The following is a 22,311-nucleotide window of genomic DNA, read 5'->3' as shown; positions in this document are numbered from 1 at the left end:
AAGAAAATGAGAAAAAGTGGGAAGGATATGGAAAATACAACTTCTACAGTAAAAATATAAAATGGTCAGAAATAAATGAAGAATTAAACAAAGATTGGGATAATATTTTCGTAAGTGATGACATAAAGGTAAATACGGAGATATTATATATATTTAGATAGTGGATAAATATATACCGAAGAAGAAAAGTAAACATCAGTCATGCATACCAAGAGACAGAAGGATCTTGTTCCAGAAAATCAGAAGTGAAAAAAGGTCTAGCAAAAAAAAAATGCATGGAAAGTATAGAACTAAAAAGTAAGATAGAAAATGCAGAACAAAAAGATTTATACAATCAAAAGAAAATGAAAACACGGGACTTGAAGAAAAAACCCTATTAAATATCAAGCCAAACCCCAAACTATTATACTCATATGCGAAGAAGATGATAAAGAAGAATAGAAATAGGCCCTCTAAGAATTGAAGGAGATTAACGAATGAAAAAAGGAAATTTGCAACATACTGGCAGAACGATATAAGAGAGAATTCACCCTAGAATAGATAATGTAAGATAATGATATGAGGTAAGGGATGAAAATATGTAATTTTAGCTGACATAGATATTAATGAAGCTGATATTGTGCAGGCTATTAATGAAATTAAAAATGGAGCTGCTGCAGGGCCTGATGGAATTCCTGCTATTTTGTTTAAGAAAGTAGTTCATTCTATCGCAAAGCCACTTGCAATATTATTAAGACAAAGTGTAGATACAGGCAAGATTTATGATGAGCACAAATTAGCATATATTACCCCTACTTTCAAAAGTGGATCAAGACTAAGGAGGCAAGTTAATTATAGGCCTTTGAGTCTAACATCGCTATTATGAAAGTGTATGAAAGGGTAATGAAGAAAAATATTATGAAACATTTAATAAAAAATAATTTGTTTAATAAAGGACAACATGGTTTCGTACCCGGAAAAAGTACACAAACCCAACTGTTAGTCCACCGTGAGAACATATTCAAAAATATGAAAAGCGGAAATGAAACAGATGTGGTTTATTTAGACTTTGTTTCAAAAGCTTTTGATAAAGTAGACCATAATATATTACCGAAGAAAATTAGAAAACACAATATCGTGGATAAAGTAGGAAGATGGTTAAAAGAATTTTTACACAACAGAAAACAGATAGTTATTGCAAACGACTAGAAATCGGATGAAGCCAAGGTATATCCGGTGTGCCGCAAGGTACGGTGTTAGCTGCAATACTGTTTGTTATTATGATTGAAGACATAGACAATAATGTTAAGGATTCGGTAGTGAGTAGTTTCGCAGATGACACAAGAATAAGTAGAGAAATTACTTGTGATGAAGATAGGAACGCTCTACAAAGAGACCTTAACAAAGTATATGATTGGGCAGAGGTAAATAGGATGGTATTTAACTCTGATAAATTTGAATCAATAAATTATGGAGACAGAGAAAGAAAGCTATATGCATATAGGGGACCTAATAATGTGACAATCACAAATAAGGAAGCAGTTAAAGACCTTGGTGTGATGATGAATAGGAACATGTTATGCAATGATCAAATAGCAACTCTGTTGGCAAAATGTAAAGCAAAAATGGGAATGTTGTTACGGCACTTCAAAACAAGAAAAGCTGAACACATGATTATGCTTTATAAAACATATGTTCGTAGTCCACTTGAATATTGCAATATGATATGGTACCCCACCACTATCAAAAGGATATTGCAGCAAATAGATAGGTGCTACAAATGGTCCTTTACACTAGAATAGAAGAAGTTAAAGACCTTGACTACTGGGAAGACTACAATTCTTAAAATTATATAGTCTAGAGGAAGAAGAACGCTACATGATAATTCAGGCATGGAAACAGATAGAAGGAATAGCAGAAAATATCATGGAACTAAAAATATCAGAAGAGCAAGCAGAGGTAGATTAATAGTGCCCAAAACTATACCAGAGAAAAATAAGGAAAGCACACAGGACTTAATCCACTACGCACCAGCATCGATAATGCAGCGTCTATTCAATGCGTTGCCAGCTCATCTGAGGAATATATCAGGAGTGAGCGTAGATGTGTTTAAGAATAAGCTCGACAAATATCTAACCTGCATCCCAGACCATCCAAGATTGGAAAGATGCAAATATACCGGAAGATGTACTAGCAACTCTCTGGTAGACATTAGAGGTGCCTCACACTGAGGGACCTGGGGCAATCCCGAACAAGATGTAAGGTCTGTAAGGTAAGGTCTTCCAGCCTAGTATCCTTCCTCGGGTATCCTTCATCCCACCAAGAAGAAAAGAAGGGTATTTTCCGAAAAAAACTTGTTACTGAGGATTATAGGAAATCTTGGAGGACTTGGGGCGGATAAGCGTGTTGGTGTCTGTTACTGCAGCGATAAACCTCTTTAAGAATTACTACAAAGCTTCTAATTTCATCTCTTGAAGTCGTTCGTCTGGAATCAGCAGCTGCAGAAGTGGATGGATACAAGAGAGAGAGAGAGAGAGAGAGAGAGAGAGAGAGAGAGAGAGAGAGAGAGAGTGTTGAATGGCGTGGCGTGTGGTTCCCTCTGATTTTTTTTTTCACCAAAAAAAATCAGATATCCGTTGGCCCTGATTAAATTGAACAGAGAGGAGAGAGAGAGAGAGAGAGAGAGAGAGAGAGAGCTATACATACATACATGCTTATAAAAGGAGCCCATATAAACGCCAAAATATAGAAAGTAAGTACTATGTTTCAGCGACAGAAGTCTCTGAAATATAGTATTTACTTTCTATAAATATAATCTTCATAACACGAAGGTGAGATATGTCAATATAGTCCACAGGAGAAAAGAGAGAATAAAAGAGACTAGTAGCTAGATAATTTCATCTGCCACCAGGCTTCTTCAAGAGCTTTATTTTAACTAAAAAATAAAGTTAAAATGAAGCTCTTGAAGAGGCCTGGTGGAACGCGAAATTATCGACCTACTAGTCTCTTATTCACTCTTTTCTCCTGTGGACTATGTTGACATTTACTTTCTATATTTTGGCGTTTTTATGGGCTCCTTTTATTAGATGGAATTCTGTTGTATCTGAACATTTTTACCAGACATACATACATACATACATACATACATAGCTACGAACGTGCAACCCACTTCAAAACCGAAAAGAACCTCGTTTTGGGTCAGTGTTGAAAAAAGGTCACCAGTGGCCCCCCCTCAAGAAATAATCTTATGGGAGACCCCCACTCGAAACAAGAGCATCAAGAACAACCCTCTTTTTCTCACTTTCGCCTCTCCTCCAGAAAATAGATGCGAACTTGAGGTAACCCACTTGATCTGGCCACCGAGTAGACTCGGTCCCACTCGGGCGCTTAGCATTTGTTTCAGAACTCGCCCCGGAACGCAATTCTGATTCCTTTTCGAGGAGCGGGGGAGGGTGATTGAGAGACCGTAATTTTGTCTTTATAGTCGTGTTCGTGTACGTAAGTGGAATCGAGATCTATTTTTCGAGGAGGGTTACGTGAATGTTTGCTGTCATGGCGGGTAGAGGAGTTGTACGAATGATGGCCTCCTTCGAAATTTAATTCTTGATTTCTTGCGCGAAACGGAATCTTCATAAATGAGAAAAGTATAAATCCGAAGATGAGAGGTTTCCAGATGGTCGCACCATCAAGTGGATTTGGAAGCTTATTGCCTCTTACTACCGGAATTTGTCGTATGAGGTATTTGCAATTGCGTGATTGTTATAAACCACAATGCCCCTCTTATCTTCGCGAATTATTCTAATTTTTTTTTTTTCTTTTTTTTTTTGGATACGTCTATCACTGCAAAGCATCAGGAATATCAGAACGAAATCATGCTACCGACCCTGACCATGAGAAGGATATCATATATATATATATATATATATATATATATATATATATATATATATATATATATATATATGTGTGTGTGTGTGTGTGTGTGTGTGTGTGTGTATGTGTGTGTATGTATGTATGTATATCTATATATATATATATATATATATATATATATATATATATATATATATATCTACTATTTATTTCCCGTATAATCTGCAATTTCAAACAAACATCCTCCTTACAAGCAACGTGATTGGTAACATATTCTCTAAAAACCTTCAAAATCTTTGTGAATTCAAAAGAACGACATTGAACATCATGAAACAGAGAACCAGAGAACAGAACTTGAAATGACGACTTAATGTCTCAGCCTGCCAACGTATATAGACATGTGCCAAGTCATCTTACGTTACTAAGGTGCTGAATCTGTCCAACCTGAAATCAAAGACTCGATATCAGATATCAGTCGAGAATTTATCTCAGTTCTGGGATTGATTCTGTGTCTGGTGAAGAATGGATGCATTTAAACCTCTTCTGTAATGGGGTCGACTATTTTTTATTATTATTGTTATTATTATTATTATTATTATTTTTTTATTATTATTATTTTATTATTATTTATTATTATTATTATTCTATTCTATTATTATATTCAGAAGGATGGAACCCTAATTCCTATGGAAACGAGCCCTAACGGGGTAGGGCTATTGACTTTAAATTCAAACTTCTAAAGAATAGGATATTTATTATTATTATTATTATTATTATTATTATTATTATTATTATTATTATTATTATTATTATTATTAAGTGCTCTTTTTGCTATCATCTACATATTCAAAGAAAATCACTAAAATATTTACCTCTCTCTCTCTCTCTCTCTCTCTCTCTCTCTCTCTCTTCCCACACACCCACCCTCACTCACTTTGCCCTCCTGAATATTCCAGCGCAGTTAAAATCCCCGGGCCAAAATCCGGTCCAATATATTTATATATCTATAACCAGGAACGAGTCGAAATAACAGACAGAGAAAATCTGGCGGATTTCATCCAGTCCTGTGCAAACCGATTCATCGAAGACGTTCCCAACCAATTCCATCATCTTAAACATCTGTCACTCTTTTTTTTTTTTTTTTCATTTATCTCCGCTGCTCTTTGTCAGCAAAGCGAGATGCAACCAGATGCTTTCTCTGCACTTCCTCCCTCCCGTCTTACTTCCCTCAAGTCAGGGGAATTGGAAGGGGAATGTGTATGTTTGTGTGTGTGTGTGTGAGAGAGAGAGAGAGAGAGAGAGAGAATAATTTAAAGTTTACGGGCTTTACTTTTTAAGTTGATAGCAGAATGACTTCAGTGAAGGAGAGAGAGAGAGAGAGAGAGAGAGAGAGAGAGAGAGAGAGAGAGAGAGAGAGAGATAATTTTAAAATGAGGACATTACTATCTTTTAAGTTGATAACAGAATTACTTCAGTGAAAAGAGAGAGAGAGAGAATAATTTAAAGTTTATGGCATTACTTTTAAGTTGATAGCAGAATTACTTCAGTGAAGAGAGAGAGAGAGAGAGAGAGAGAGAGAGAGAGAGATGAGAGATAGAGAGAGAGAGAATAATTTTAAGGTGAGGACATTACTATCTTTTAAGTTGATAACAGAATTACTTCAGTGAAAAGAGAGAGAGAGAGAATAATTTAAAGTTTACGGCATTACTTTTAAGTTGATAGCAGAATTACTTCAGTGAAGAGAGAGAGAGAGAGAGAGAGAGAGAGAGAGAGAGAGAGAGAGAGAATTTTAAAATGAGGACATTACTATCTTTTAAGTTGATAACAGAATTACTTCAGTGAAAAGAGAGAGAGAGAGAATAATTTAAAGTTTATGGCATTACTTTTAAGTTGATAGCAGAATGAATTCAGTGAAGAAGAAGAAGAGAGAGAGAGAGAAAGAGGAGACAGAGAGAAGAGAAGAGGAGAGAGATAATTTTTAAGGTGAGGACATTACTTATCTTTTAAGTTGAAATAACAGAATTACTTCAGTTGAAAAGAGAGAGAGAGAGAGAGTAAGATAGAGAGATAGGAGAGTAGAGAGGAGAGAGAGAGATAGAGAAATAATTTAATGTTTACGGTATTACTCACAAGTTGATAACACAGTTACTTCAGTGAAAAGAGAGAGAGAGAGAGAGAGAGAGAGAGAGAATAATTTAAAGTTCATGGCATTACTTTTAAGTTGATAGCAGAATTACTTCAGTGAAGAGAGAGAGAGAGAGAGAGAGAGAGAGAGAGAGAGAGAGAGAGAGAAAATGATTTCCAGTTGAGGAAATTACATTCTCTCAAAGGAATAGCAGAATTACTTCAGTGGAGAGAGAGAGAGAGAGAGAGAGAGAGAGAGAGAGAGAGAGAGAGAGAGAGAGAGAGAGAGAGCAAGCCACACGCCTTGTTCAATAGTGTTGGTGGGGCCTGGCATCAGTGTTGATTGATTTATACTCGGCCGGAGATGGTTTTAGATGCCTTCTCCCTCTTACAAGGTTCCGTTCATTTCTGTGAGTCTTTCACATTATTATTCATTTTTTTTATCATTGTCTTTTCGTGACAGCTGAGTTTTTTTTTTCATTGTGCGCTGTCATGCTACACAAAGTAGGCGTGTTAAATTGATTAAATTCATTTTTCAAACCATATTCGTTTTATTTCCAGACGTTCATTTAATGAATTTATTGACGTTTATAGAAAAATAATTAAAATGTCTGGGTACGGTTTTAATACCATAAGGTATTTTGTAAATACAAAATATCTATTTGATCTTATATTTTATCTTAGATATTAAACATTTGTGGAAAGTCTTTTTCAATATAGTAAGAGTCTCACGAATTCAGTAAAATTTTCACATGAATTGTGAAACTACACTCATATACATACATACTTACATACAAATGCATTCATACATACGTCTCTCTCTCTCTCTCTCTCTCTCTCTCTCTCTCTCTCTCTCTCTCTCTCACTTATTTTACTAATTCCCAATGTAACTGGGCTTGGTAGGAATTCCAAGTTGCCATCCTATTAATATTATAGCTAATAATCATGTCAAATACGAATAATTCATGTGTCGCACATCTTTATCAGTCAATATAACTGGTTATTTCATCCGTCTACGTTGACTAGAGTCATAGTTATCCTACAAAATCAAGTTTTAAGTTTCCACAACGAAATATCAACACTCCTTATTTTGAAAAGCGTGCTAGATCTTTATGCTAAAACCTTTTCGTGAGTGGAGAAAATATTAGAGCTTCAGCGAGCAAGCCCCCATCCAACTCCTCCCCCCTCCCCTCTCTCTCTCTCTCTCTTCGTTGGTCTCCTCTCCTCGTCCATTCCTCTCTTCTCTCTCTTGCTTCCCTGCCCACGAGAGTTTTACGGGACACCTGTTTGCCCCCTGTGAATTATGAATACGTTAGCGCCGTGGAAAATGAATGAGAACTAATGTGGAAAGTATATACGCTCTGTAGTAAGGAACAACTTTAGCCTTGGAAAGAATTACTTTGTTACCGCGAGACGAGAGGTCTTTAACGGAACCGCTTTTGTAGTTTGAAGGATTATTTTCAACTTCAATTTATTTTATTGTTTTGTCTGCACGAAGGGGTTACTTATCCCTGGTAAAATATATTCTTGTCACCGCCTGATATTTAAAGTAATAATTGTAAAATTTAAATTATTATTGAATTATTTCTTCATGGTGTAGATGTCGTTTATTGGTGGGAGAAAATATTTGTGTTATCACCTATTTAAAATTACTATTTTAAAATTGAAATTATTGTATTGGTTTGACGTAATAAAAATGTTACTTTTTCATGGAACTACCTAATATATAAAATTATTATTTTAAATTTCAAATTATTGTATTGTTTTGACGTAATAAAAATGTTGCTTATTCGTGAGAAAATATATTCTGGGGACCACCTATTATTTGAAATGATTATTTCCAAATTCAATTTGTTTTTGAATTGTTTATCTGAACCAAAAAAAAGTTACTTGTTCACTGGAAAGTATAATTTGTTTAGCAACATGCAAATCGTTGTTGCATGTTGTTCCAATTTTGCTTATTGCTATAGTTTGTTGTTTCTTTATAATTCACACCAGATTTCAGTTTACGAATCTCGAAGCTGTGCTGCTTAAAAACTAACTCCTCAAAAGACTAAAAATATCCCTATATAATTATATTTCCTTCATTATTAGGATATAATATTCATCAAACGACTAGATTTGATAGAGCTATTTTTTTTATTCTGCTGATTATAATATTTTTCACTAACGATGGTGATGACAGATTAGGGAATTTTTATTTTTTTATTATATTACATAATCCTGTAAAGATTTTCAAAAAATTTTCATAAGGGAGGTACTGGAAATTTCACTACAGCGAACAACACTAGGTAGAAAATGGCCATATTTCCGTTTCATAGTCACTGCTCATCTAGTTCTACGTGAATAAGGGGTTATTTTCCGAATAATAATAATAATAATAATAATAATAATAATAATAATAATAATAATAATAATAATAATAATAATAATAATAATAATTTGTTACAATATTACTCCCCAGAATTCTCTCACCTTCCCTAGATTCCCCTTAGAATTCTCTCACTTTCTCTAGATTCCCCTCAGAATTCTCGCACCTTCCCTATATTCCCTCAGAATTCTCTCACTTTCCCTAGTTCCCTTCAGAAATTTCTCCCCACTCCCTCAGAATCCTCTCACCTTCCCTATATTCCCCTCAGAATTCTCTCACTTTCCTTAGTTCCCTTCAGAAATATTTCCTCGCTCCCTCAGAAGTCTCACACCTTCCCTAGAGTCCCCCTCAGAACTTAATCTGCATTCCATCAGATTCCCCCTCAGAAGTTTCTCTCCATTCCCCCAGACGCCCCACGCTGTGTAGTGTCGCCCTCCCTGCGAGGAGTGGCTCTGACGGAGCGCACGAACATCACGTGTGCGGTTGACGCGGATCCCGCCAACGTCACCTTCACCTGGACGTTCAACAACTCCGTCAGAAGAGACCAGAGCCAGGTGGTCACCTCAGACAGGTTAGTCGGGGTCGTGAATTTGGCTGTGCGAAGGTATATATGAGTGAGAGAGGTGGTTTGTAAAGGTGGTTTATGGGTTTGCGTAAAAGATTTTAAATTTAGTCTTTTTTCTGGTTTGAATCAGGTGATTTCATTTTGGTTTTAAACATTTCTTTTTTCAATACGTATTCTTTTTTATTTTTGTTCTTAGGAAAATGGTTTTGAGTCAGAGGTGGTCTGTGGGTTTGTGTAAAAGTTGTTAAATTTAGTCTTGTTTCTGGTTTGAATCAGGTGATTTTTTTGGTTTTGAAGACTTTTTTTTCGACACATATTCGTTTTTATTTTTTGTTTTTAGGAAAATGGTTCTGAGTCAGAGATAGTTTGTGGGTTTGTGTAAAAGATGTTAAATTTCGTCTTGTTTCTGGTTTGAATCAGGCAATTTTATTTTATTTTTTAAGATTTTTTTCAAGGCTTTTTAGTTTTGATTTTTGATTTATAGGAAAATGGTTTTGAGTGAAAATTGGTTTGTGGAAATGCGTAAAAGATGTTAAAATTTCGTCTTACATTTCTGGTTTGAATCAGGTGACTTATATTTATTTATTTTTCTAATTTAAAGATTTTGTTCAATACGTATTCGTTTTGATTTTTGGTTTTCAGGAAAATTATTTTTAAAAACTTTTGGAGATGTGTAAAGGAAATTAAAATTTCGTCTTACGTTTCTGGTGTAAATCAGGTTGTTTTATTTTGGTTTTAAACATTTTTTTTCAATGCGTATTCGTTTTGATTTTTGGTGTTCAGGAAAATGGTTTCAGGAAAGGTGGTTTTTGGGTTTGCGTAAAAGATGATAAAATTTCGTCTTGTTTCTAGGTTGAATCAGGTGATTTATATTATTTTTTTATTTATTTTAAAGATTTTTTCAAGACGTATTCGTTTTGATTTTTGGTTTTCAGGAAAAGGATTTTTAAAATTTTTTGGAGATGTGTGAAGGAAGCTAAATCAGGTCATTTTATTTGATTTTCAAGAATTCCTTTTTTGATATATTCGTTTTGATTTTATGGTTTGGAAAGATGGTTTTTAATCGCCTTCATTCTTGTTATATCATTATTATTTAGTGAAATTCCCTTTTCAGCATCACATGACCATTGCATATTATTCATCGCAGCCTCTATTCTCGGCTTTCCCCAAACTCTCAGCTAAGTGTTCAAGGGGGGGGGGGGGGGGAGGGGGGGGGGGGGGGATAGTTGGGAGAAGGGGGAGGAGTGGGAGGAAGGTCACTGGGATGACTCAAAGGGTGTAATGCTTTAGGCTGGGGATTTTCGGTGAGTAAAGTATAAACACAATAAAGTACACAAGAGATAATTGATGAGTCGGGCAAATACTTTATATTTATATTTATGGTTTCCAATGTGCACGTTCTTAGTTTTTTAATTTTTTAGTTGATTTATTTTATTTTTTTGCATTTTACATTAGCTTAACTGGTTTTTTCCTAGTGTTATTATAGCCCATGGTATTGATTTATTGCCCCTCTAATTCGTTTATCTTCTAATTATTTATGTATTCACTAAAGGCAATTCAGTTCCCAGCCCGTATAGATATAATATACATTATATATACGTAATATATATTATATATTTTTTTTTTTTTATATCATACTAGTATGTATTAATATATATATATAATATATATATATATATAATCTATATATATATATATATAGTATGATAATGTGGGTGTCATATTTCATAGAAATAAAATACTGTGATCTATATCGGACTATACAGATGAAATTACTCTCGGGAATTGTCTGTTATGGTAGGGTCAAAAACTTTTACATTCAGCAAAATAAACGTCTATGTTCATATTAATGACTCGCATTCCCCCCAAACCTCCCCCCCCCCACCATTCCCCCCCCCCCCCCCCCCTCTATTCTCTCTCTCTCTCTCTCTCTTCTCTCTCTCTCTCTCTCTCTCTCTCTCTCTCTCTCTCTCTCTCTCTCTATATATATATATATATCATATATATATATATATATATATATATATATATATATATATATCAGAAACGAATCAAAAACATTCTAAATATTTTTTTTCAAGATTCCATGATGTACTTGAATAGCCATTTCTGGCCAATTAACTTCTAATTACCAACTTTCACCTCTTTTGTGTTTGTTCACACACACACCCACACATACACATACACACAAATAAAAAAAATCATTACCTCATTGAGAACTGAAAAAAGAATTAATAAAAGGAAAACATTCAACAATACAATGACAACAAATATTTAAACTAAATGCCTCTTTTCCTCATAATGGTTGAGACCTTTACAATGGCATTCACTCTACCCATTGTTCGAAAACAATCTCCTCCCAGAATCAAACATTACACAGAAATAAAAAAAAAAAATTCTTTCGCTTTATGTTTTTTGCAATGCTTATTATTTCTCTTTCCGTTCAACTTGTATCTTGTTTCACGTAAAACCTATTGATTTATTTATAAAGTTTTTCAGAGCAGTCATTAAAAATACTCTGGATATGCAATAGTTTGTCAAAGTTGCTTTTTCTGGTGTAATGACCTCATTTCAACTCTTATTATTGCCATAAAGTATTTTATTGAACAAATTCAATGAATTTACCCAATAAAAGGTCTGTTACGTTATTACAGCATGCATCCGGGCAGCTTACTATTCAAAATAGCTTTACTTACAAAAAGATATTAAAACTTAATTTATTTATATTAAATTTTTTCTACGGCACCGAGTTCATTATCTTAAATCTAAGCTTAAAGTATCAGTTACATAGGATAATATTTTTCTTGGAAATTATCTAAGAAATGTGTATTTTTGATATTTTAGGCTCTACTGGATGTTCCCAATCCGTATTAATTAATAGCTAGACCAACAAGCATTGTTATTCATGGAATAGAAATACATAATTTTGTTTTGTTGTGATGTTGTTTGGGAATAAATTAAATTGACATTGAATTCTGTATTCAACATTCTCTTAAGAAATACGTTTTAATGTCGAACAGTAATAAACGATCATCTATATATGTGAGTATTTCTCTGAGAGACAACAATATTTCATAAATAGATAAATAAATAAAATTTTAGGATGCTGAATTACGAATAATAAACCAGTGAATTAGGTACTCAACATTCACTTAAGAGAAAATGTGCATGATATTGGTTTTCTAACCTTTCTAACGGATACTGGTAAGAAAAAATTAAAGAAAATAACATTTACGTGTGGGAGTTCACTTTAAAAAAATCATATACTCGAAAGTTCATTCGTTTACATTGCCTCACCTCCATAAGAGAGATATGACATAAGTTCTTCACCTTCAAAACTTATTCAACTTAAAACTTTCACAAACGAAATAACTAAACAACATATTCTTCGCTCCTGAACTTATTCTTTCCTGAAGTTTTCAAGTGGTCTTGATCTTAGGTCACTCGACACGTTCAACTCAGGTCCTCTGGTGCTACAAAAAGTAAATGAAATAATAGAAAAAAAAAAAGTTACTCTACAGCAACGGATCTGAAAATCCTGAGAATGAAATTTGTTTTGTTTTTTTAAGGGATTTTAGAAAACATTTAAATGGGTTAGTGATCTACCTGGTGTTACGTTTATATCTTTTTTCATCTTTTATAATCAGGAAAAAACTTAATATACTGATTCTGAAAACAGGAAAATTCCCCTTTTTCACTAACTATCTTCGTAAGTGAACATTTTCCAGTTTTTTTTACATTCTCTATGCCATTTTTGATTGATGATATAATGAATGCTCCAACGGTCTCAATATATAGACTTTGCGTACACAGGTAACCAAAACCACACGTAGAATTTCAAGGTTATGAAAACATATACCAACATTTCTCATATGGGAAATTATGTTAGCTAATAACTTATAACGCTTACAAAAGAGGCCTTAGACAGGACGGGTGAATATGGCCAGAAGCTGTGTGTGTGTGTGTGTGTGTGTGTGTGAGTGTGAGTGTGTGTGTGTTCCCTGTCATTTATTCTTTCCCTCCTCTTTCCTAACATCTTTTGAAGCTTTAGTATTCCAGTTGCTTCTCTTAGAGGACAACAAACTAGATCATCTCGTCAGGGATAAGTAACATCTTCAGTGTCGAAAGGTGGGAACTATGATATTCCTAGTGCCTCGAATGGAGCTTCAGTTCCACCGTTTATTTATTTATTTATTTATTTTTTAGTTGTTCTCCTGAAAATTTGACAAATCATATTTATTCCAGTGTAGCTGGTGTGCAAGACTCTTGAAAATAGATTATGTACCAAAAACATTGCATTAGTTGAAATATGCAAAGATTGATCATTTGAATACATAAGATAATAAGCTTTTCCAACCACCAACTTGTCTATTATTCTACCATATAATTCATCCAAGAAAACATTCTCATCATCAAAATAAAAAATAAATAAATAAATTAAAAAAACTTTCATTTCAAATAAACAGCTTTTGTCCATCACTGTAATATTGCATTCCCAGCCTCTTCGAAGTTTAGATTAAGCCTGTCAAAATGTCCATGCTTATCAAGTTAAGAAAGATAAAAGCCTCAAGCAATCCAACTTTCGAAAGTGGCTGTACGTTATACGCTTCTAGTTCGAAAGATTAATGTTTTTCCTCAAGTTGAGAAAGGTTATAAAATCACAACCACGAAAGGTTACCCATGAGTGTGAATGCATTCATTTTTTATTGTGAGTATTCTCTAACTTATCTGGAATCCGAAGATAGCACCATAAAGTTATTCATTACTTTCTGGATAGAGGCATAGAAATTTGAATCACGAATGACTGGCTAGGTGGTATTATTAGTGCAATTTATCACAGTGAAGGATAAATTGAGGTGCCTCTCTATCATTTTTTGACGACCTTAGTTGTCAGTTATCTATTTATTTTCTACTATATAGTATATGTATCACGTAAAATTACTTATTTTCACCGAGAGCTGCCATTTTTTCTCTATTCTAATTACTGATCTCATCTCTGTATTTTTATTACCTTCTGTCAGTTCTTTCAAATGAACATCACATTCTTTTGAAGCTTGAATTTCAAGTCAATGGCTCATGTGATGGCTTCGACCTATATGAATAATAAGTAAATAAATAAATAATAATAATAATAATAAGTAAATAAATAAATAAATAAATAAATAAATAAATAAGTAAAATAAATAAATACCTCCACAATTGACTCGTTCTCCAGTTTCCTCCAATAATAATAAATAATAAATAATAATAATAATAATAATTAAAATAATAATAATAATTAAAAGGAATCTGAAAAGGAATCTGGAAAAAAACTAGAGGCTTGAAGTAGCTCCAGGACTCATGCAGAGGAGTGATCCTAGAAACAGCGCACACAGTGAGAAAAGTGATGGACTCCTAAGGAAGGAGCAGGATGCAACCTGGAAACCGCCCCCCCCCCCCTCCCCCCCCCCAACACTATAAATATCACCCAGTCGAATGGGAGGATTGTGAACACAACACAATAATAATAATAATATCTGTCAGTGAGAATTATACTTTTGACAAGTGCTTTTTCCTAAACAGGTACAGCCAGGAAGGCCTGAGGAGCGTTCTTGCATACACGCCGATGACTGAAAGGGAATACGGGACCTTGTTCTGCTTCGCTACGAATGAAGTCGGGTCTCAAATAGAACCCTGTTCGTTCACCATCATTTCAGCGGGTGAGTTTACTACCTCTAAGAAGCTTAGAAAAAAATATAAGTTCGTTTATCACTATTTTATTCCTCAGAGTTTATATATTGCAAACAAAAAAATTAAAAAAAACCAAGTAAGATATCCAACTCGAAGTACTTTTTGGCGATAGTCTGTTATTTGTAAATACCAATGGCAATGATAATAGTAGTGATTTTCAGATGCATTACAGCAAGAATTTCACTTTTTTTTTATTCAATTTAGGCACCAAAATGATCATTAATGATACGTACACACACACATTTATGTATATATACATATTAATGTTTAATTATATATATTTGTATATTATCTATATATAGATATTCTATATATATATATATATATATATATAAATTAAATATTATATAATAATTTTAGATATCTATATATATATATATATATATATATATATATATATATATATATCTATATATATATAGATAGATATATCATATTAAAACCATCATTCGAAAATAAAAATGGGAGAGCACGTTGCTTTCAATTTCCCTGTGAAAATTTGTCAACATAATGACCGCTTTTGTCATTGTATCTATAATTATTTGTTTAAAATGCTGGAGTAAAAAACAATGCCAAGCTGTCATTAGCATTCAATCAGTTTAGAGAAATGCGTTAAGGGGGAGCCATCTCTCTCTCTCTCTCTCTCTCTCTCTCTCTCTCTCTCTCTCTCTCTCTCTCTCTCATGGACGAAGGCATTTTAATCTATCTTTCTGAGCCTGCAGATTTGCATTACCCTCTTGGGAACAAATTACTCCAAGTCTGAGATTACCTGGAGAAATTATACTGAGATGAGAAGTGTAGCTAGCAGTCTCTCTCTCTCTCTCTCTCTCTCTCTCTCTCTCTCTCTCTCTCTCTCTCTCTCTCTCCAACAGGCATACACAGATAGAGGAGTTAGACAAATAACTACAAAGATGTGTATCCATAACAGCTCCTCTCTCTCTCTCTCTCTCTCTCTCTCTCTCTCTCTCCTCTCTCTCTTCTCTCTCTCTCTCTCTCGTTATAGTAGGAATGAAAGTAACAAATATGTTCTATGTCCCGTGATATTTTATCCTTCTCGTTTATTCCTTTAGATAAATATATATAAACTATTGTGTTACCAATGGATACTTGAATGTATTCTTCCAACACGTCTGTAACCCATAGCTTAAAGTTTACTGCTTAGCCTTTTTGTTGTTTATTTACTGGAGTCATATTTTTTGTATTCTTTATAATTACTTAATTATCTGGTAAGAGATCATTTCCTTTAGAAGATCGAAGCAAAAACAGTCTGACTTCCATAATGACTACCCTTGTTGTAATGTCTTTCAATTATAATCCTACTATAACAACACTCCAAGTTTGCTGTCATATAACGTGAAGTAACCTCTATCTGAATTACTATATATGGTTTCTTATTCTTAAGTTATATATTTATTTATTATTGTTACTTTAATTGTTATTTCATTCGATGCTAGAAGAAACCCAATCTGATTTTCAGGTCCACCTGAGGAGGTCAGCAACTGTACCACTAGTAATATCACGTCACATTCGGCTGGCATTCATTGCTTGCAAGGTTTCGATGGGGGCCTGCCTCAGAGGTTCCTCCTGCAGGTATGATATACAACATTATGTATGTGTGTATGAATGTATGCATGTATATAATTATATATATTTTTATTATATATTATAGTATTATATATATATATATATATATCTTAAGTATAATGCACTTGATATACATCAAAACAACTTTCTAAAACTTATTTGTCTTAGGTCTGGGAAATGGAATCCAACGCGCTCGTCTTGAACTTGTCCAACGCCTTGCCTTCGTTCTACGTGAAACCTCTGGAGGCTGGCCACACCTACAGCGCCAAAGTCACTGCCTACAACACTCGAGGCCTGAGCCCACCGAGCAGAGTCATCATACTCACCTTAGAGAAAGCCGAGATGCATAAGAGTGGGTGTATTCATAAGAATCTCGTAATACATTGGTCACTAAAGTGGCGAAGAAATCTTCATTGGTGCACATGTATTCCTACTACTTCAGCAACTGTGTGGATATTGCCGATTATCATTTTTATATCATCTAAATTCTAGATTGTATTGAATTGTATTGTCTCTTTATATTCCATGTGTATGGCCCTGAGCTGAAATAAAGAATATTATTATTATTATTATTATTATTATTATTATTATTATTATTATTATTATATACATAAAACGAGGGCTTCCTAGGACCTGCTCGATTCTCCAACTTAGTCTGAGAAGGATGATCGAGCAGGTTCTCGTAAGCTGTCGTTTTTGTGTATACATATTTCTAATACGCATTTGCATTTACACCTCTGTGGATTTCTTCACCAAGCGAGTGTATTCAGATATTGATTTCTATGCTACTTTTATGATAAGAAGATATATCATTTGAATGACTACTCTTCAAGTTCCCTTCCGTAAAGAATGGTGTGCACTTATTTAACTGTAATTTGCTGTCGTTTATTTCAAATGAACACCATATTCTTTAAAAGCTTAAATTTCAAGTCAGTTGTCCCTCTAGGATAGTTTCGTATGAGTAGGATTTATATAGCCTGAATAATAATAATAATAATGATAATAATAATGATAATAATAATACCTAAAGAGTAATTTAGTAAGGACAGCCATGTAAGGCCTCTCTGAAGCCTCTCGGGACATACTTATCCTGATGACCTCGTCCTTATCATTCAGGTCTACCCTCGATGGTACCTTTGGTGTCTTCGGTCTTCATCATAGGAGTCTCTGTCGGCATCATCTTGATCGTTGGGGCTCTGTTCCTGACGGCTCTGTGGTGTGTGAAGAAGAGAGAAAACAGAGCCCACAGCGACTCTGCCTTTTCGCAAATCGTCTTGAAGGACAACAACCCCGATCTGATAAGTAAGTTAGTGATAAGTCAGTGATTTGTAGTTGCACTGGAGGCATTAATGAAGGGTGTTTGCAGCGTCCCTTAGGGCACCTAGCTGTGCCCACTTTTTTTTAGGATTAGTGAAGGGTGTTTGCGGCGTCCCTTAGGGCACCTAGCTGTGCCCACTTTGTTATTTTTAGGATTGGTTGAAGGGGTTTGTGGCGTCCCCTAGAGAACCTATCTGCACTCACTTGTTTTTAAGATTAGTAATGGGTGTTAGCGGCGTCCCTTAGGGCAACTAGATGCGCCCAATTTATTACCCTTTTACTCTACCTCTTCTCCATTTTCTTGTTTTCCACTTTGCTGTTCAGCCACTCCAACGCCCTCATTTCATTGACTTGGGGGCTGAATGGCTGAAAAAATGCCCCAGTGCTTGTCTTCACAGTGAAATGTTCGTAATCCATTGAAAGATTACAGCTCTTACACTACATCAGTGGCGCATTTTCATTAGTGTGTCACTAACTTCATACAGAACAACGAGCCTGTATAAATTAATACTCAGATGAGCGGATAAATAAAAAAGATTGTGTATTTATCTTTCTATACATTACTAACAATGGGTTTTTTAAGGTTAAGTGGAAAAAGAGACCTCCTTACACGCCACCCACATATAAACATAACTGGAATTATTCTCTGAATAATTTTGGTCTAAAAGCCTTGTAATATCGAAACCATTCAGAAACCATTAACGCCTAGCTGTCAGCTTCCTCACCAATTAAATCTATTCCGGTACCCTACACACAATAATTGCCCTTTTCCTTTCAATCTGCATTCTTTTATGATTTAATTGTAATTCCTCATTATCCATTTATCTGAAATGCCACGAGAACCATTATTTTTTTTCATTAAAGTTTTTCGATATCGAGTAAATGAATAACACAAAAAGATTGGAAATTAAAAGTTGCATTTGATTATGAAATATTCCTTTGAGGGGATTTTAATTCAGCTTTTAACAGTTTCAATGTCACTTGAAAATGCCAAAGCTTTTGCCCTATTTTGTTAGTTCTTTTAGCTGTTATCATTAATGGAAGTTCTGTCATTCGTGAACGTTAACAGAAGTCCCAAAAGTTTCCTGTGTGACAAGAAGAATTTCAAATTGTTTATTTATACCTTTACATTTTATTTATACTTTTATTTTTATTTTATACTTTTTTATTTATACTTTTTATTTTATACTTTTTTATTCGTACTTTAGTTGTGCACTTTTATATTCATTTTATACTTCTACTTCTGTTTCATACTTTATCAACACAAGACTTTAAAATATGTTTACATTTTATTTTTATTTTATACTTTACATTACTAGTTTTACAATTATGTTTACACTTTAATTTTTATTTTTATTTTACACTTATTTTTATCTTATATTTTTATTTATCAACAACACTTGGAAATATTTTATATATGTATATTTGTGTTTATACTTTTATGATTTTATTTATTATAACATTACTTGGATATACTTTTATTCATGATTTTACGATTTTATTTATTATAACAATATACTCGTAAATGCTATTATACTGTTAATGCGGGTGTATCACATTCCACTGAATTTCCAGGCGTGGAAACATCAGAAGGAGAAACTCAAGCCCAGGGGAGCGAGTCCCTGGAAGGGATGGTGTCATATACCCAGTCTGGAAACACTCAGGAGGTGAGAATAATCAGCAGTCTCTCTCTCTCTCTCTCTCTCTCTGAAAGCTGTACCAAAGCGTATTGTCCTCACATTGTAAATTCAGTCTCTCCTCTCTCTCTCTCTCTCTCTCTCTGAAAGTTATACTCAAGCACAATGTCCTACATTTGAAATTGCAGAATCTCCTCTCTCTCTCCTCTCTCTCTCTCTCTCTCTGAAAGGTTTGGTACTCAAGCACAATGTCCTTACATTTGTAAATTCAGAATCTCTCCTCTCTTCTCTCTCCTCTCTTCTTCTCCCTCTCTCTCTATCTGAAAGCTGAAAGTACTAAAGACGTGTCCTTAACATTTGTAAATCAGAACCTCTCTCTCTCTCTCTCTCTCTCTCTCTCTCTCTCTCTCTCTCTCTCTGAAAGCTGTACTAAAGCGTATTGTCCTCACATTGTAAATTCAGTCTCTCTCTCTCTCTCTCTCTCTCTCTCTGAAAGTTGATACTCAAGCACAATGTCCTTACATTTGTAAATTCAGAATCTCTCTCTCTCTCTCTCTCTCTCTCTCTGAAAGTTATACTCAATGTCTACGTATCTTAACATGAAAGTTATACTTAAGAACACGATATCCTTTACATTTCGCTCTCTCTATCTCTCTCTCTCTCTCTCTTCCTCTCTAATCTCTCTCTCTCTCTATCTCTCTCTCTTCTCTCTCTCTCAAAAGTTTATACTTAAAGCACAAATGTCCTTACTTTGAAATTCAGAATCTCTCTCTCTCTCTCTCTCTCTCTCTCAAATTTCTTCATATCCTTCGTAATCTCTCTCTCTCTCTCTCTCTCTCTCTCTCTCTCTCTCTCTCTTCCATCGAACATTCAATTGAGTAATAAAGATATCATCAATTTTATTTTGCATATTATTTAATTTTCTGCCTTTCCATGAGTTTTGACACCTTTTGAGCTTGAAATGACGAGAGTAATTTATCTCAATTCGTTCAGAGAGAAAGTAGTGAAATACTGTTATGATAACGTTTTACAGCCACATACAAAGATTCAGAAAGTTTTACAGTGACCTACAAAGTTCTCTACTACCGTGGAAGGTTGAAAGGAAGATTCAGACAAGAGTTTTATTTCTCTTTGTTTTATTCCTCTTTCAGATATCGAGTTATCAGAGGTACGACGAACAGGACACCTCTTTGTACGGTGCCTTTTCCTCAGAAACGACGAGAACCACCGCAGCGCCCAGCGGTAGTAAAAGCAGAATACGAGAAGACAAAAGTTTCGCGGGAGGAGGAGGAGGAGTGGGAGAAGGAAGAGGAGGAGCAATAGGAGGAGACAGAGGAGGGAAAAGAGAAAGCTTAAAGGATACGAGAGGAAGAGGGGCGAGGAAAAAAGAAGCGATAGGAGAGGAAGAGGAAGACCTGAGTTTGCTCTACGTGGAGTCAGGAAGCAGAGGGGACTTGTTGCAGAGTGAAGGCGCCCTCGACTCCAGAAGACACACTAAAGTGCGTCTCTACAGAAGAGGGAAATCTCCCGACGCCCTTTTATAAAAGGACAACAAATAAAAAAGAAAAAAAGAGAAAAACTGTCCAAAGAATATATATATTCTTTTATTGTTTCGTGTGAGTGACTTTTGCCTGCGAAGGTTCTTTTTTTTTAGAGAGAGATGTGTAAATAAATATGTTTGATCGTGTCGTTTCAGGGAGAAGAAGTTCTTGACCGCTAGCAAACTGAGTGATGATTCAATAAATGTCAGAGCATTTGCATTTGTGACTTTTATACACGGGTAGTTCTGTCAAATTCTTATTGAGTCTGTTGTTCATGCGAGACTGTTGTGAGTTAAAGATTAGTATCAAGAAATCGTATCTTGTTTTATTTGAAATAACAACTAAATCAGTTAAACCCGAATCGTCGTTGAAATTATGTGTGGAAACGTTGAAGTGTTTGTGGAATATGATCAGCTGTTTATTTCTTCGAGAATGAGCTCAGAATCATTAATCATTAGTTTATGGGAACTTTTCGGTGAACTGCAAGTAAATTGATTGAAAATCTCACTGAAATTTATTAACACTTTCGCCTGGGAATTTTCGGTGAGACGACTGTTCAGCAGTAGTGCAATTTAATAAAAAAAAAAATAGTATCTTGCAATTCGTGTTGAATAAGGTGTATGAGGAAAAATACTACGATTATCAAAATTGGAAACAAATTGATAAATGTCAGACAACTATCTTCCATCATTTTGAAATGGTTTTTCCCATTTTTCAAAGATATTTTCTTATATTTTTTCCTGATTTAAAATGCCTTGATTTTTTTTTTAGACAACCAGAGCTGACTTTTCTTTCGTAAGCAACTCAACTTGACCTAAGTTAACACCTTTTTTCCTAGCTAAATTTTGAAACGAGCGAAGATAACAAGTAGCTCTAAGGATAAAAAGGAATTAAAGGAGTACATATACTTGTCCCAAAAGTAACAAAGGTAGACATAACATCATTTCAAAGTCGGTGTGTTGCAGTTCTTCCACATTTAATTACTCTCAACGAATGACAGTAGTATCAAGTAACTGTAACACATTATATATATACATATATATATATATATATATATATATATATATATATATATATATATATGTATATATATATATAAATACTATATATATATATATATATATATATATATATATATATATATATATATATATAATGTTTGCAAGACTAGGTTGAAAATTTTACATCGCAAGCTTTCGATGTAGTACATAACTTCATCACCAAGATGAAGTGAAGGAAATGGCAAAGGCTACAGAGGTCTTCAAAATACCGTGAAATTAGTTGCTTTTTAAAAACATATTGGATAAGACCAACAAAGATAAATTCAAAGTATTGTTAATACAAAGGTAATAGGATTAAAAAGTTAAATGTTAATAAAACACCAATGAAAACAAAATAAAAACGAAAATGATAATAGAAACTATAACCAACTAATGCGAAGTTCCATAATTATAATTCGGACAATTTGTTAAGAGCAAAGACTCGGAGATAGCTGGTCACGCTCGTTCAAGTAGTGGGACAGTATCGTACCATCCAGGTCAGTGGAAAGGTAAGGTGGTTCCGTGTTAAACTGAGCTCTCGGAAGGGTAA

At 34.3% G+C, this 22,311-nt stretch overlaps 1 protein-coding gene across 1 annotated transcript in view; it reads left to right on the top strand.

The window, feature by feature from the left end:
- Positions 1-21,729, top strand: part of LOC135217966 (nephrin-like) — a 351,626-nt gene extending 329,897 nt beyond the window's left edge. Inside the window, exons 10-16 of the mRNA XM_064254085.1 lie at positions 8,756-8,918; positions 14,475-14,611; positions 16,120-16,232; positions 16,395-16,578; positions 17,343-17,528; positions 19,119-19,210; positions 20,332-21,729. Coding sequence (XP_064110155.1) covers positions 8,756-8,918; positions 14,475-14,611; positions 16,120-16,232; positions 16,395-16,578; positions 17,343-17,528; positions 19,119-19,210; positions 20,332-20,724 — 1,268 coding nt within the window. The 3' untranslated portion in view covers positions 20,725-21,729. The remainder of the gene's footprint in view (positions 1-8,755; positions 8,919-14,474; positions 14,612-16,119; positions 16,233-16,394; positions 16,579-17,342; positions 17,529-19,118; positions 19,211-20,331) is intronic.
- The last annotated feature ends 582 nt before the right edge of the window (positions 21,730-22,311 follow it).

Source organism: Macrobrachium nipponense, chromosome 9 (assembly GCF_015104395.2).
Source record: "Macrobrachium nipponense isolate FS-2020 chromosome 9, ASM1510439v2, whole genome shotgun sequence".
NCBI classification, from domain to species: domain Eukaryota; kingdom Metazoa; phylum Arthropoda; class Malacostraca; order Decapoda; family Palaemonidae; genus Macrobrachium; species Macrobrachium nipponense.
This window is presented reverse-complemented; position numbering and strand designations above follow the sequence as displayed.